Below are 15,229 nucleotides of genomic sequence, written 5' to 3' on the forward strand. Positions count from 1 at the left end.
AGGAAGTTGTCGGAATATCTTTGACAATGGATTCTCTGGAGTAGTGGGGGATCCGATGCCATAATGCGTCACTTCCTGCGTCCTTGTTTCGTCGTTGTTGAGGCATAGTATACAAGAGGTGAGTGATGGTTATTTTATCTACTTTTATTGTTGTAATCGACAGAAGTAGTATGAAATTTTTATATAATACATATCAACTTAATCAGTGTTAAGCACATAGTATTTATCTAGGGCAGTTTTGATAGTAATACATGTCTGTGTTTAACATAGACAATATTCAACATTGTAGCGTTGTCTAGTGTATGTAGCAGAATGTCTAATCGGTATTTACTTATTTATGGTGGGCATTTACCCGCTTGATGTACAAGTCGGTAAATAATTACTTTTATGCCCGCGTAGCGTTACGTGTAAAAAGTGTAACTGCAATAGAAATACATCGTGATCCAGGAAAAGGTATATCGAAATGGTTTATTGTTTTAGGGTGGCTGTACCTTTAATAAGACAGTTTTGGGGGTAACTGCTTTTTTGAGCTTATTGCACCACCACGGTAGAACAGGGCTCGACAAACTACATCCGGCATTTCGGTGTTGCACAGAGAAATTGTCATAGAGGCCAATGTTTTCAAGTGCAGTTATGTTTAGTTTGTACTTTGCTTACTTCAAAAATCCCAATTCAAAAGGGATTACAATACAGAACTGCTCATCTTTGGCAGTAAACAATCATTTGTGATTATAATATGGTGAAAACTTGGTAGACATTTTCTATGCAGTGGCATAAAACCCATGGCATAGGATTCAAATATTCTCCCTGTACAGATGCACAAACATGGTGCAGATTCCTTTGTATTTACAGTTCCGCTTTCGTTATTGCGGAAAGAGCTGAGCTGTGAATCGGTTGTAGAAGAAGTGCGTTGTAAACTAGATAATTTTGTGCTTGTAAAAACGTTTTAGAATATCACACGTACTTATCTTATGTAAGAATTATTACATTGAATTACATTTTATTACATTACAGAGACGTATTTACGTCAGATTCTCCGGAATCGTAGTTCCACCGTCAACTTTTTCACATTACTTACGTTTACACAGTTTGATTGTTTTGCTGGTGTTTTGAAATACCAGTCTTATGCAAGACATTGCATGTATTGAACCATCATTCCCAATTCCATTATTGGCATTGTGCTCTTAAGATGGACAGGTGCCTGAGTACAAGTTAGCAGATACTGACCCCCCACAACTTGGTAAGACAAACCAAAGTTAAACAAAATTACATTTTGGCATGCCCTCACTGCTGCCTCTCCATGTAAGAGAACAATTAAATTCAACATGGATCACTTTTGAAAGGAAACCATAAGTTTTCAAAACAAGACAGTACCGACCACAAACTCCATAAATGGTGGTAACAAAACGCTGGTGTTTCAGAATACATACATATGCCGAATGACTGCAGGGATAAGAGGATAATCGAAAAATAAAATTAGTTTCTGCTGTTGGTAGCCTATATGCTAGTATGACCCTGACCTCAAATGGAAGTAAAACCTGATGCTTACATCAAACAATATGTACTAAAGCACACTGACTAAAGTTAACATAAAAGCACATACACCAGCACAAGTTAAGAAAGCTTCTAATTTGCTTAGCCAGTAGTAACAGCTCCAAAAGCTTTGTCATGAAATAGTGTCCGAATTTGGAGAAAGATAGGGTCTTATCACTGCAAGCAGTGAGCAAATGCAAGCTGACAATTGCCAGTTATTCAGAAATGAAGAGGAGTGACAATGTGACCGAACAATAGCATTTTATGGAAGTACTTTAAAATTTTTTTACTGTTAAACAACAGCAAACTATAGCAACATTATATGGAGCAAATGCAATTTTTATACAAGTACAGGTGTGAGGCCCTGGGCCATTGCCCACCTCAGCAACCCCTTTCACCATCAGTGTAAGGGGTAGACTTCATTTTGTTTTAGCAGTATAGAGGATGTGCTTGTACAGGGATTGCATTTTCAGTACCCTTTATCTAGGTAAGTTTCCTACTGTTGATAAGTGATTCTAGACTTACCAGGATGAATTGGTAATGCTCAGCCTAAGGTAGATCATAAACTGGCAACTAGTGTACAAATTACTTTTGACGTAAATACGTCTATACTGAATGGTCATTCAGCAAAAGTGAAATGAAAACGTGTAAGATCCGTATCAACAATGTGTAAATATGGACCGACAACAATGGTCAGCTTGCGTGCATTGCTATGGTACGTAAGAAATGTTGTATGTTTACTCGGCATTGTTGTGTTACATTACTGCTGTCAACAATCCGCTTTCATTACTGCGGAAAGAGCTTCGCTGTGAATCGGTTGTAGAAGAAGTGTGTCGTAGACTAGATAATTTTGTGCTGTTAAAAACCTTTTAGAATATCACAGGTACTTTTCTTATATAAGAATTATTACATTACAGAGACGTATTTATGTCAGATTCTCCGGAACTGTGGTTCCACTGTTAACTTTTTAACACCTGTAATTTATACATTTTCAGGGAGTATGTTGCTCAAGGAAAATTAGTTATTTTTTATTTTATGGGTTCATTATATTTAATTTTGTTCATGTGTGTGGATGTTTTTTTGAAAAGTAAAGAACTCGGTTTTGTTGATTTACCTTAGAAAACAAAAATGGCTGACAATGATGATCTTCTTGACTATGAAGATGAGGAACAGCCTGAACAGACTGTGATTGATGGATCTGGTGATGCTACTACAAAGAAAGAAGTAAAGGGGACTTACGTCTCCATCCACAGTTCTGGTTTCCGTGATTTTCTTCTTAAACCGGAAATTTTACGGGCTATTGTTGATTGTGGCTTTGAACATCCTTCAGAAGGTAATTTGCTTTATTTTGAATATCAATATCAGAGATATTTGTGTATTATCAAAGGAAGTTAATTTAGCACAAATGATGACATTAATAGATAGGGACATCTGAAATATAGTGATAGATTTCAGTCTATCCTGATGTGCTAAATTGTCTATATTTATGATATTCTGACTTGAAAATTCAAGTATAAAGCAGGTTTTTCAGATTCAGAGTAAGATTATCTAGTGATGAAGTTAGAAAAGTTAAAATCAGCTACATGCAGATCTTGATTTTCTGGTTTGGTTGTTCTTGCAGCAGAGGTACTAGATGACGACAGGAATTAACACTGGCAATAATTTTAACTTTATTCATTTGGGGTATTTAAATATGTGTGACTCTTGGCTTTCCAACTGAATGAATGCGCTTTTATTTGCTTAGTAAATTTGTCCTGCATCGTACACTTTGTTCCTTTTTTGTTGTACTTACCAAGCTGCACACTTTATCAAATTCACCTACCCAGTAATAAGTGTCTGGCTTAGAATGTTTTTTAAGATCAGGTAGTTGATTTGTTTCAATAATAGTAAATATATAAACAGTCCTTTCACAAAATGGATGATTAAAAGTGAAACAAAAAACCTGAAAAATGAGATAAAGCAATTTTGTTTAGAAGGTCTTATCGTAATTACTTCAGCAATTTAATGAGTTGTTGCACTTTAACAGGACCTCATAAATGGGGGTGTGGGGCCAAGAACTTAGAGCAGCTTTGCTCAGTAGCCAGGCTTTGTTTTTAGAGTTCTCCATACATAGCACACAGATTTTGAGCGTTTTTAAATGCCAAAGAGCCAGTCAAGTTGACAAATTATCACTTTTTCTTTGTATTTTTTGATGTCTGAAGATTGTTTCAAATTTCTGTTTAAGACAGGAAGAATTAAGCAGTATGGATCTGTGAGAGGAATGTCTTTAAACATTTTTTTGTCTTAAGATTGTTGTAAGCATTCTGTCTTATTTATTTCAGTGCAACATGAGTGTATTCCGCAGGCTGTACTTGGGATGGACATTTTATGTCAGGCCAAGTCAGGTATGGGAAAAACAGCAGTGTTTGTACTGGCAACGTTGCAACAGTTGGAACCTGCAGAAAACCAGGTGTATGTACTTGTGATGTGCCACACACGTGAACTGGCATTCCAGATTAGCAAGGAATATGAAAGATTCTCAAAATACATGCCACAGACTAAGGTATGTTTATTTTTATAGTTTACTAACGTGCCATGTTAAGTTAACGTTCATTAAACCTAATATACCGCCACTGTGGTCTAGCGGTTAGAACGCTGGCCTTGTGATCCTGGGATCCTGGGTTCGATTCCCGGCGGCGCCCGAATTTATAACTTGTGTTGGGCAAGGCCAGTGGTATTCAACCTTTTTTTGTTCGCGTATCCCCAGATATAATTTCTCTACAATTTTGTACCCCCAAAGTAGTTGGTGTATAATTCAAGTTATACACAGTATATAATCTACATCTAAAATAAATTAAATAAATTACATTACTGATTATTCAGTGTTTATCATAAAATAATATGTATCTATATTATTATAAAAATTTGTGATTCCTCGTCGTCAATAAATTACGTCATCAACAATGCCGAGTATAAACAAACTCGGCATTGTTGTGGAACACGACAATGCCGAGTTTAGTGTCTTACTCAAGATTTTAAAACGCAACCAACCCCCCCGAAAGGGGGTTGGTTGCTTTTTAAACACTTGATCAAGCTCCCTCGAAAAAGGGGGTTGGTCAAGTATTTTAACCCTCCATTCGGGGGGGTTTAGTTTAGTTTCTTACACAAGATTTTAAAAAGCAACCAACCCCTTCGGGGGGGGTTGGTTGCTTTTTAAACACTTGATCAAACTCCCCCGAAAAAGGGGGTTGGTCAAGTGTTTTAGCCCTCCATTCGGGGGGTTTAGTTTAGTTTCTTACACAAGATTTTAAAACGCAACCCCCCCCGAAGGGGTTCGTTGCTTTTTAAAAACTTGACCAACCCCTCCGAGGAGCTCCGAAAGGAGCGTTCTGCCCTAGTTTTTTTTAAATTTCACGTACCCCCTAAGATGTCTTACCCCAGGTTGAATACCACTGGTCTAGGCAACACGGAGTTTTCCTCCGGGGCTTCCTCGGTTTCTCCGTGGCACTCCATACACACAGAAGACGGCAATGGCAATGCCTAAAAAACATATGAAACAGGTCCCAGTCCGAGAAAATGATGGAAGGATCCTGTTCATAATGTCACCAACCTCCTGTAAAGGAGACGGCGTAATGAAGAAGAAACCTAATATAATTCATAAGAGATGTACACGTTCTTTAAACCCCTGAAGCTGCTGTAAATAATTAACAATTCACGACACTTCGTTATAAAGATATGCTGGTTAATGCTGTTCAAGGAAATAGTTGCAGTTTATTCTGATGTTTCAGGTGGGAGTGTTCTTTGGTGGCTTGCCAATTCAGAAGGACGAGGAGGTGTTGAAGAGCAGTTGCCCACATATTGTGGTTGGGACTCCGGGTCGAATCCTAGCCCTCGTTCGCTCCAAGAAGCTGAATTTGAAACATTTGAAGCATTTTATTCTGGATGAATGTGATAAAATGCTTGAACTTCTTGGTAAGTATTAGTAATAGTTAACAGTTCAATCGTTGATTTAGTGCATTGAAATATTTAAAATGGGGTAGCTCCTATATCCCACCGCCATCTTTCTGGATGCAACACAAGCGGAAAAGTCATTAAGTTTTGTTTGCTTTTTGTAATTTGTTAAAATTTTGGTAAATCTGTAGAAGGAATTATTAATTCAGCATTTTGGTTTTTTACTTGCTGCTGTACGTATGTCACGGAAAAATGCAATCACTTTTTTACTTTGTGTAGATTTTTTATTGTACACAGTGGCCTGAAAGGTTCCATCTGCTGCTAATGGTGGATAGGTTATGTGTGTACATACATGACTGTACTTGTGGGTTATCGGGACACACCACTTTAAAAATAGGGTAGGTTAGGTTAGGTTAATGTGTGGGTAAATTACATATACTTGAAAGTTATATTTTATTTCAATTAATGACAACTAACCTAACCTATTTTTAAAGCGATGTGTCCTGATAACCCACAAGTACCTACATGACTTGCATCTTTGAGGGCAGAGTACGTGGCATATTCTGTGGTGGTTGTAAGAACTTGAACAGTTGTAAATTCTCTGCTTCCATTTACTTTCTAGTTGCAGTTTTAACGTTTCTGCTCTGATGAGTAGTATACAGTATTTTGTGACTTCTTAGCCTTGTCGATATTTCTGCCAGTCTTCATGTTTCAGGGTGTTCTCTTCTAAAAAAAATGTTAGGACACTCGACAGCGACACTGCATGAAGCATTGTGTTTAACCGTTGCATGAATGGATTTCACTTTGCATTCAATATTTAAGCAATGTGGTAAGGTTTTCATTTCACCTGTTTTCAGACATGAGACGTGATGTACAGGAAATATTTCGCAACACACCGCATGGGAAGCAAGTAATGATGTTCAGCGCTACATTGAGCAAGGAAATTCGCCCAGTCTGCAAGAAATTCATGCAAGATGTAATTCATCTCCAATATCTACCATTTATTACATAGTGTGGGGATCGCATTGGTCGAAATTTGTTTCATCCACGGAGAATCGTCACCAGCGACGCTTTTTGTGAGCTTTTTATTTGGGAGAATTCATGAGATGCGCACCTCAATCGGGCAACTCGGAAACCTGTCGCTCTATCCGCCGTCCTCAGTCTTAGGGATTAGACTCCCACCTAAACCACTATCCATTTTTTCTTTACTTTCTGATGACACGGCCACCAGAATTTATAGTACGCATACCTTCTTGTTGGCCATAATTTGCCCCAGAACATCCTCGATACTTTCCCTCTGTATCTGCCATTCTTTCTACACGTCTTTCCCCTTCGTTCTTGTCAGCACTGTAGCAGTCATAATTTTTGGGAGGAATGGGATTTTTGTTCACGATGTTCGTGGGTCATTAAGTTGGGGTAAATGAAGAACAGAAGATGAAGATGAAGACAGAAGATGCAAGAAAGAAGCCTCAAGACTGAAGATGAGTTGGGTGGTTGGGATGGGTTGGCAGTCTTGAACGTCGTTTGTGTTTGATATCCAGCATAGTTCACGAGTTTTGGCCATGGCTACAGTGCGCTCCAAATTGGCTAGGAAGTCAGTCGTGTTGCCGAAGGCACTATGTCATCATGGCGAAGCTGCTGATGCAACACCGGTTCCCTGTTGTGGCATCTTGCTTGGGTTCGAGATGACTGGTTTGGCCTGTTCACCTCCCATGTCAACCAACCGTATGTAACAAAACCCTGCTTTGGAAGGGTCTGGTAACTGAAAATCCTTATAGCTGTCAGGAAGATTTGTAATAGTCCTTCAGGGTTTGAACAAAACCATTGATACAGGAGTGGAGTTTATGTTGGTACTTGAGCACAGTTGTATACATAAATGCTGACGGGAGGCTGGCTTTTAGGTATTTAATCTTATTTAACATTGTTATTATGTATCCGGACCGCCACGGTGGTCTAACGATTAGAACGCTGGGCTTGTAATACTGGGGTCCCGGGTTGAATTCCCGGCGGTGCTCAGATATACAACTTGTGTTGGGCAAGGCCATGGTCCAGGCATCATGGAGTTTTCCTCCAGGGTTTATCCGTGGTATCCCAAGAATTACTCCACTTTCATCATTATTTCGCATAAAGGGGGTCACAGCAGGAGCGTTAAATGTCGCGGTCCCGGTCGAACCCATGTACTGATGGGTCGTGAATCCTGCTAACCACCAATGCACACCATGCTGAATGGTGTGTACTGGACACGAAAAAAAATCACTTTAAATTAAGCCACGACTGTTTCCTTTCACATCACAATTTATACATCCTAATCATCTTATAATTCGAAGCTGTAGTTTAGCATTTGGAACCGACGTTAAATTTAACAACGTGTGCGTATGTAATGAATATACAAGGAGGGGCGTAAATGATGGAAGAGTGTACATTCCAAAAAAATGTTTGCTGTTTTGCTTCCCCCATTGAGACCTTGTTAATTTATTGCATATAAACTTATTACAAAGCTATTGCATTTGGTTTTACTTTTTGAAAATATAGATCTTATTGAGGATCTGTGTTTTGTTCTGTACTTATTTCTTTGTATGATTTGTTTTATTGAGACTTACTGTAAAGCACGTGAGCAAGTACCAAACAAATTAACGTTGTTTGAGAGCTCTAGATATCCCAGTATCAAGTGTTACCAGAATTTTTTCATTACTTTGATAAGTGTACCCTCCCCCATTATGTGGTCATATCCTTTCCTCAGACAACACATGAAGTGAATTTCTCTGCTCCTGTATTAATGGTTATAATTATGTTTTACTTGGCAGATTATTTTATTGCAGATTTATTTTTCAATTGGGGGGTGGGGGTTGTATTTTGCTAAATGTGTTTGCTACTCTTCTGCTCCCCAGCCAATGGAGGTGTATGTGGATGACGAAGCCAAATTGACTCTCCATGGTTTGCAGCAGCACTACGTCAAGTTGAAGGAAAATGAGAAGAACAAAAAGCTTTTTGAGTTGCTTGACATTTTAGAGTTTAATCAGGTACTGTTTGCTGTTCACTTCTGTCATGTAACATGCGTCACAATCTGGAAGATTAGTAAATTATGGTAGAAAACTGATTCAGGGTACACATTTTGTTCACTCTTTAATATTGAGCCTATCATATTTTAGGTTGTGATCTTTGTTAAATCTGTTCAACGGTGCATGGCTCTTGCTCAGCTTCTCATTGAGCAGAACTTCCCAGCCATTGCTATTCATCGAGGGATGGGACAAGAGGAGAGGTTGTCCAGGTATCAGCAGTTCAAAGATTTCCAGAAGGTAAACACAGTGTTTTGTTGTCAGTGTCACAAGTCTTTTTATTAGGCATATGAAAAATTCCTTTTTAAATTTGAGATGAGAACTAGGGAAAATTTTGATAAGTGAGGCGAGAATAATTTACTGTACGAGGTCCATTATTTTACTGTGATCACAGTTAACAGTATCCATTTTATACTGCTATTTAAGTAAACTATTTTCATGAACAATTGGATTTCAGGAAATTTACTTTGTAGACTGTTCAGAAGCCATGTGATAGAAGCGTCAGCAGCTGAATGTTTGTGTGCATGTATGAATGAGGGTGTTGAATTGTTGATTTCTGTGGTAAAATCCAGAGCCTTGTGTATGAATTTATTTCTTTGCAGCGAATTCTGGTCGCAACAAACTTATTTGGACGTGGTATGGATATTGAAAGAGTTAATATTGTGTTTAACTATGACATGCCAGAGGATTCTGACACATACTTGCATAGAGTAGCAAGAGCAGGACGATTTGGTACTAAGGTTTGTATTTACCTCGCTGTTTTTAGTTCATGTTTTGTGCTCTACTCTTTCCCATTTTATATCCATTTCTTATGACCATTTCCCATCAGAATTCTTTCACTATTATAATTTTCTCATACGGGTCCACTGTTTGAAGCTTTCGGACACCAACTATGCAGATACTGTGCTGTGTTGTGATTGTGTGACAAATGTATCTTTGCTGTTTCATATGCCTTGTCATTAGTAGTTCTCATGGGAGTAACAGATGTTAGAAGTTCCCAGCTCTCCCATTTGTTGTAACTAATTGACATGGTTACAAATCTTGTCAAGACCCAGATTGAAGTTACACTAGTACCTCCTTGCCATGCAGACAGTGCGTTCCATACCTGTACTATGTAGATCCTGTGTTTATTCCAAGGTTTGCACTTCATGTGAATTTATGCAGTTAGACGTCTTTCTACTGTAATTCAATAGTAAATTGTCTTAAATAGTTGGTGTCAGTCCTTTTAAACAGATGTCCCAAAAAGATGCTTAAAAACATTCATTGAATGAAACAAAGACATTTTAATAAACTAGGTCACGTACATCAGCATTTGCACTTGAATTAGTGAATGAAGTGTAGATGTTTTAAATGACCGCCTTTAGCTTTGTGAAACAGTTAACATTGGTAAGCATCTGACTGACAAGTGATTGTCAAAGTTGCTGCTGTGACTGCGGAACAAGACTTTCAATTTTTTGCCAAAGATCTTGGAGTGTTGCTGGCTTTGTGCTGTACATTGCATCTTTCAAGTATCCCCAGAAGATTAAGTCTGGTGGAATTAAATCTGTCAATCATGGATAGTACTCTACAGATTCTGTTCATGTTACCCATCAGTCAGTAAAAGTGTATGAATCATGGAAAAAGATATCTCAATGCAATCTTATGTATAGACCACACTAGGTTGCCCTTGTAAACACAACACCCAGAGATAGTTAAGGTTAACATTCTGTATTATAATGTGTATATATATATACAGTGAAACCTCGATGCATCGTTTTCGGCGGGGGTGGGAAATAAAAACGATGAATGCGGGAAAACGATAGATGCGGGAAAGCATTAAAAATTTTAAAAAAAACAATGTTTCTCTTTCAAAGTTACTTCTTTTTACCAAAAAAGTCTTTAATGGACAACTGGTTTGTTGAAACTTTACGTTTTAGACCAAACAGAGCACTTTCCACGTTCAAAATGTTTTCTTCGTCACGTTCACTAATATTAAGCGCATAAAAGAACGACTTCACTTTCGCCAATGCAGCGTGTGCTTCGGCAAAACTCGGCAAAGCTTCGGGCTCGCATTCGTCGTCTTCCTCTTCCTCACCACTCCCACCCCCTTTGCGGACAATAACAGGAAGAATGGAAATACTATTACTGCCGAACTCAACGAAACGTAGCTGTAGAAGACCCTGAACCAGAAGAATGAAAAGTGCCGCCAGCCTTTCCTTTGTACTTGTAATAAAAGCATTTGTGAAGAAATTCACACTGCACATGCCATCTGGCATCGCTGGAACGAAATATGAGTGCACCCTAATTAAAATCGTAAAATTTCTGACAATGAGCACCGCCATTCACTCCAACTATCACCCCTGCACCGCTGACCCTCATTTCAAAAGAATGTGCTGGTTGGGCGACATAACAGGTTACCTCTACTGCGTATTCCAAAAACATTGTGCATCTTCCGGCATTAATTTATCTCAAAACCCAGCATTTTAAATTCTCAGAAACGATCATTGCGGGAAAATTGTGGGACGGGACTAAGATTTTTGAACGATCGATGCGATAAAACGATAGTTCGAGGAACGATAGAAGCGGGAAAATGTAACATTATTTTATATGGGATGTATTCGGGACCGAACAAAACGGACGATGCATCCGGGAAAACGATAGTTCCGGGAACGATGGATAGAGGTTTCACTGTATTTGGTACATTCTGTGTAGAAATTAAATTACAACTATTGTGGTGTATATGGTAACATGAAATAACTTAATTATTCCCATTTTGATTCTGATACCCTCCCAGACATTTAACATTATAACAAAATATTTTCTGAACATTGTAAGCTCTCGTAATAACCATAGGGTGTTGCACAGTAGAATGCCATGATACATTATTTTGGAATTGTTCCATCAGACTCATTTGTTCTATTTCATGGAAATTGATATTTCTTGTTTCAGGGTCTGGCTATTACACTTGTAAGTGATGAAGGTGATGCCAAGATATTGAATGAAGTCCAGGATCGTTTCGATGTCAACATCACAGAGTTGCCAGATGAGATAGACTTGTCTTCTTATAGTAAGTTCATGCAAAGAATATTTTCTTTATACTATATTTATCCAACTATAAGACAACTAGTAGATTGTTAAAAGGAAAATACCTTTACAGAGGAGAATTCCAGAAATAATTGTGTTCAGTTATCTCACACTAATGTAGCTTTTTACCTCATTTCTTAGCATACCTAACCATCTAAAAAAAAATTTGCCCCCCAATCGTTATTGAAAATAAGTTACAAAAGAACTTGGTCTTATAATTGGGTAAATGTGGCACAGTAAACCCTCATCCAACGTGGAAAATGCTTTTGATTAGACTGTATGGGACAAAATTAATGTCATACAGGATTAATGGGGATACAGAAACATGGCCATGGGATGTCGGTGTAAAGAAACGATAAATCATCTTTCTTATGACTTTGGTTCATAATTATTTTTAGATTTGTATTTTAATTCCGTAAAGCTCTCCATAGTGTAAAGAAAAACGCAAAACGATATGACACAACTTGGTTATGGCATGAACAAGATTCAGGGCACTGGTTACGTGCAGTTCGGTGAAATGGAAGAGGGGACGAGAGACATAAGAGAAAGAAATCGCAGGATGACAGTTGAGCTGAATTTTTATACTTTATGCTGAATGAAGCAAACCAAGTTGGTCATGAAAATACATAAGTAAAAGCTAAACTGTCTTTAGCATTGGTGGTAGTTTTTGTACAGCATTTTTGGCAGACCACATGTAATTGAAATTTTGTACTTTTACTATTCTTTGCATTTGTTTTGACGGATTGAATCTGCGTTGGCGGAGGGTTTGCTTATTCTGAGTTGCAGTTTTAAGTTGGATGCACAATGATGAATTCTAGTAAATGAATATAACTGATATTTATGAACTCTCTTTCTGATGGTGCATCAAATAATTGTATGTGTGGATAATCATGTAACAGCTGTTCTTGAAGCACATAAGTGTTGTTAATTCATATTGATGCTGATGAGAAGTAGTGTGGAGGTTTCTGTCAATTTATACTCGGACCCACTTACTTTCCTGAAAAGGAAAGGACTGGATTTATATTTTGTATGTATTTTATGTGTAAAGTATCTTGCCATCAGCCATTCCCTAAGGTGTTTAAGGTTGTTTCCCATTTTTACTATTTCAGTAAATATAATCAGGTTCCATATTGCTAAGAATGTCACAAACATTTTCACCAATGGAGTTTCTGTATCATCTGCTACAGCAAATATTGATAGCTGACTATTACTTATTTCTTAAATGGAAAATCTCATTAGTAATTTCATCAGGCATCCAAATGTACCAGAACCTGATAGATGCCTTAAAACCAAGCTGATAAAAATATACGTGTATCCTTCCTAGTGTGATAGTATGTACCATATTTTGCCTTCGTTCATGTTTAGATGTACGTGAATGCTCTTGAGAGGGTTGTGATTTGTATGCCATTTATTTTGAGTCCATTCTCTTTTCTCCTCCACCATATGTATTTGGTTGTACTAAGCGTACTAATCTACACATTTGGTATGTAATGTCCATTGTTTCTGCGCAGTTTGTAAGTTTCATCTTTAATTTTTTTCAGTTGAAGGGCGGTAATGAGATTGAAGATTGGCATTAACTTCACGTATCTGTTAAAGTAAGTACTATAGAATATGTTTGAAGATAGATTCTTCCTTACTTTCCACACTTATTATTCACATTACTTTTATTCTTTGTCCTATCACATAAATAGCATTTTTATTTGTTCATTTTATCAGTTGTTTGAATTACATAACTGACATAGCTTTTTAGTGATTAGCATTCCTGCTTCTTATTTGTGATGTCATGGGTTGGATACCGACTATTCTGATTGCTTATTCTGGTTTTCCTCAGATTAGGCAACTGCTGTGATAATGCCTTTTGATTAGGTCATGATATGTTTGTGATTGATAATTGTCCTGTATGAGTTATGTTATAATGATATGCGTACCGAGGTGAAAATTGGTCGCTTTTTATTAATAAGATAAATTGCAGAAATATTGCTGTTAAATCCATTATTTATTGTACACAAGCATTTGTTGGATTATCAGTTGATGTGAATCCAAAAATTAATGTATTTTATAACAAAAGAAAGTAGATACTGTGAGTCTTTGTCAGATGTATTCACTAAATTGGAAAGTGAACAATTACGTGGTTGCAAAAAAACATGACACTGCTAGTTACAGTATACTCCTGATTAATCGGATTGTGGATTAACTGAGGTGTATCTGCTTTAAACAAAAATTTAAAAAAATTTCAAACATTCTGTTCTGAAGGTTAGAACATTTGAAAAGAAACTAATGAACATTACATTTTTAATGTATTAACATATATCAGTTCCTGAACTCTGTAGTTTACAACAATAGAACATTATTACTGTCCACTGGACTTTTTTAACGGTTTGTATATACTGTATTAAATTTTGTATAAAAACCTTTGTGTTATTAGTAATCTTTGTATGTCTGTAAATAAATTGTGAATTTTTTATGTTTGCATGTTTTTCTTTTACTTTTGTGGATTTGCCAGGAAACTTTCTCAACCAATCCAAATAATCTGGAGTCTGTTGTATTGTGTGAGATCCTACTACGGAAATATAATTTTAGACACCTATCAGGCCATTCCTTACTCTTAAAGAGCTAAGGAAAATCATTGCAGTAAATGTGGAACTGTTGGTAATTGTGCGAGATAACACTTTCCTGCATTTCTTTTTCAGATCACTGTGTGGTTGAATGTAAGGGGGAAAGCTCAGGCCCTGCAGGCTCTGTTCATGAATGTTACCACGTGGATGTGTAAGCTGGGGTTCTACCCATCGTTCCCTGTTTGTATTGAAAAGTCATTCATGTGAAAGCAAATTTATTTGTCTTTCATGCATAATCTTTTATCAAGAATTCATGTGATTGATATTGACGTGCATTTATGTAATATTTGCTTCTCTAAGTGGACTTGCATAATGGCTAAATAGTTGTAGGTCAGTAAAATAAAATAATTTGTAACACTGTTTTTATTCCTTAACGCTAGTACAAAATGAAATGTGTGAAAATTGTGGAGTCTGTTTCATTGATGTTCATTAAACAAACATGTTCTACCTGTCTCCTACCTTGACACTTCATAAACCTTTAGGCCTGAATCGGATAGTGACATGATTGATCAACTGGAATTGTTTCAGCTCCTTGTAATTTGGATATCATGAAAGTGTGTTGTCTTCGTATTTGTTGCAGGGAGAAACGATCATTAACTTTTATGAAAATTATAATTGTTTCATGCAGCATATATTTTATAAAAATCGTGCATAGTAGTCTTGAACAAAAATAAAATGCCTGAAATTTTCTAGGTTCAAAACCAGAATTGACAAATTTGCAGGTGGTGCCATAGTGCCACTTGTAAAATCAACTGTTTATGTTTCTTGTTTCTCCAATTTATTACAGTTATTTGCACCAGATGCTTGCTAAGGAAAGTGATGTATCTTGTGTAATCTGAAGACATACGTGAATTAATGTTTGATTTTTCTGAGGTGTGACCAGATATCGCAAGAAAGGTAAAGGTCATGTAGACATCCATATTCACTGATCAACCACATGGTAAGGAAGGAGAGTAGCGTTGATCTGAAGATCAAATATGGGTGTTTGAGTTGTAACATTTGCTCATTTAAAGTGTGTGTATATAGGGGGCC

General features: G+C 37.2%; 1 protein-coding gene across 1 annotated transcript; it reads left to right on the plus strand.

Annotated features, from left to right (window-relative positions):
• Nucleotides 1–5: 5 nt before the first annotated feature.
• On the plus strand, nucleotides 6–14,602 carry Hel25E (ATP-dependent RNA helicase 25E). Its single transcript, XM_022073839.2, has 11 exons — nucleotides 6–118; nucleotides 2,653–2,866; nucleotides 3,855–4,075; nucleotides 5,301–5,484; nucleotides 6,321–6,439; nucleotides 8,352–8,483; nucleotides 8,613–8,759; nucleotides 9,122–9,259; nucleotides 11,448–11,565; nucleotides 13,124–13,177; nucleotides 14,273–14,602. The coding sequence occupies exons 2-10, from the start codon at nucleotides 2,662–2,664 to the stop codon at nucleotides 13,135–13,137; spliced, it is 1,278 nt and encodes a 425-aa protein (XP_021929531.1). The 5' UTR covers nucleotides 6–118; nucleotides 2,653–2,661; the 3' UTR covers nucleotides 13,138–13,177; nucleotides 14,273–14,602.
• The last annotated feature ends 627 nt before the right edge of the window (nucleotides 14,603–15,229 follow it).

The sequence above is a fragment of the Zootermopsis nevadensis genome, unplaced genomic scaffold, assembly GCF_977971745.1.
Source record: "Zootermopsis nevadensis isolate Lab colony 2312 unplaced genomic scaffold, Znev_1.0 Znev_ptg000021l, whole genome shotgun sequence".
Classification (NCBI taxonomy): domain Eukaryota; kingdom Metazoa; phylum Arthropoda; class Insecta; order Blattodea; family Termopsidae; genus Zootermopsis; species Zootermopsis nevadensis.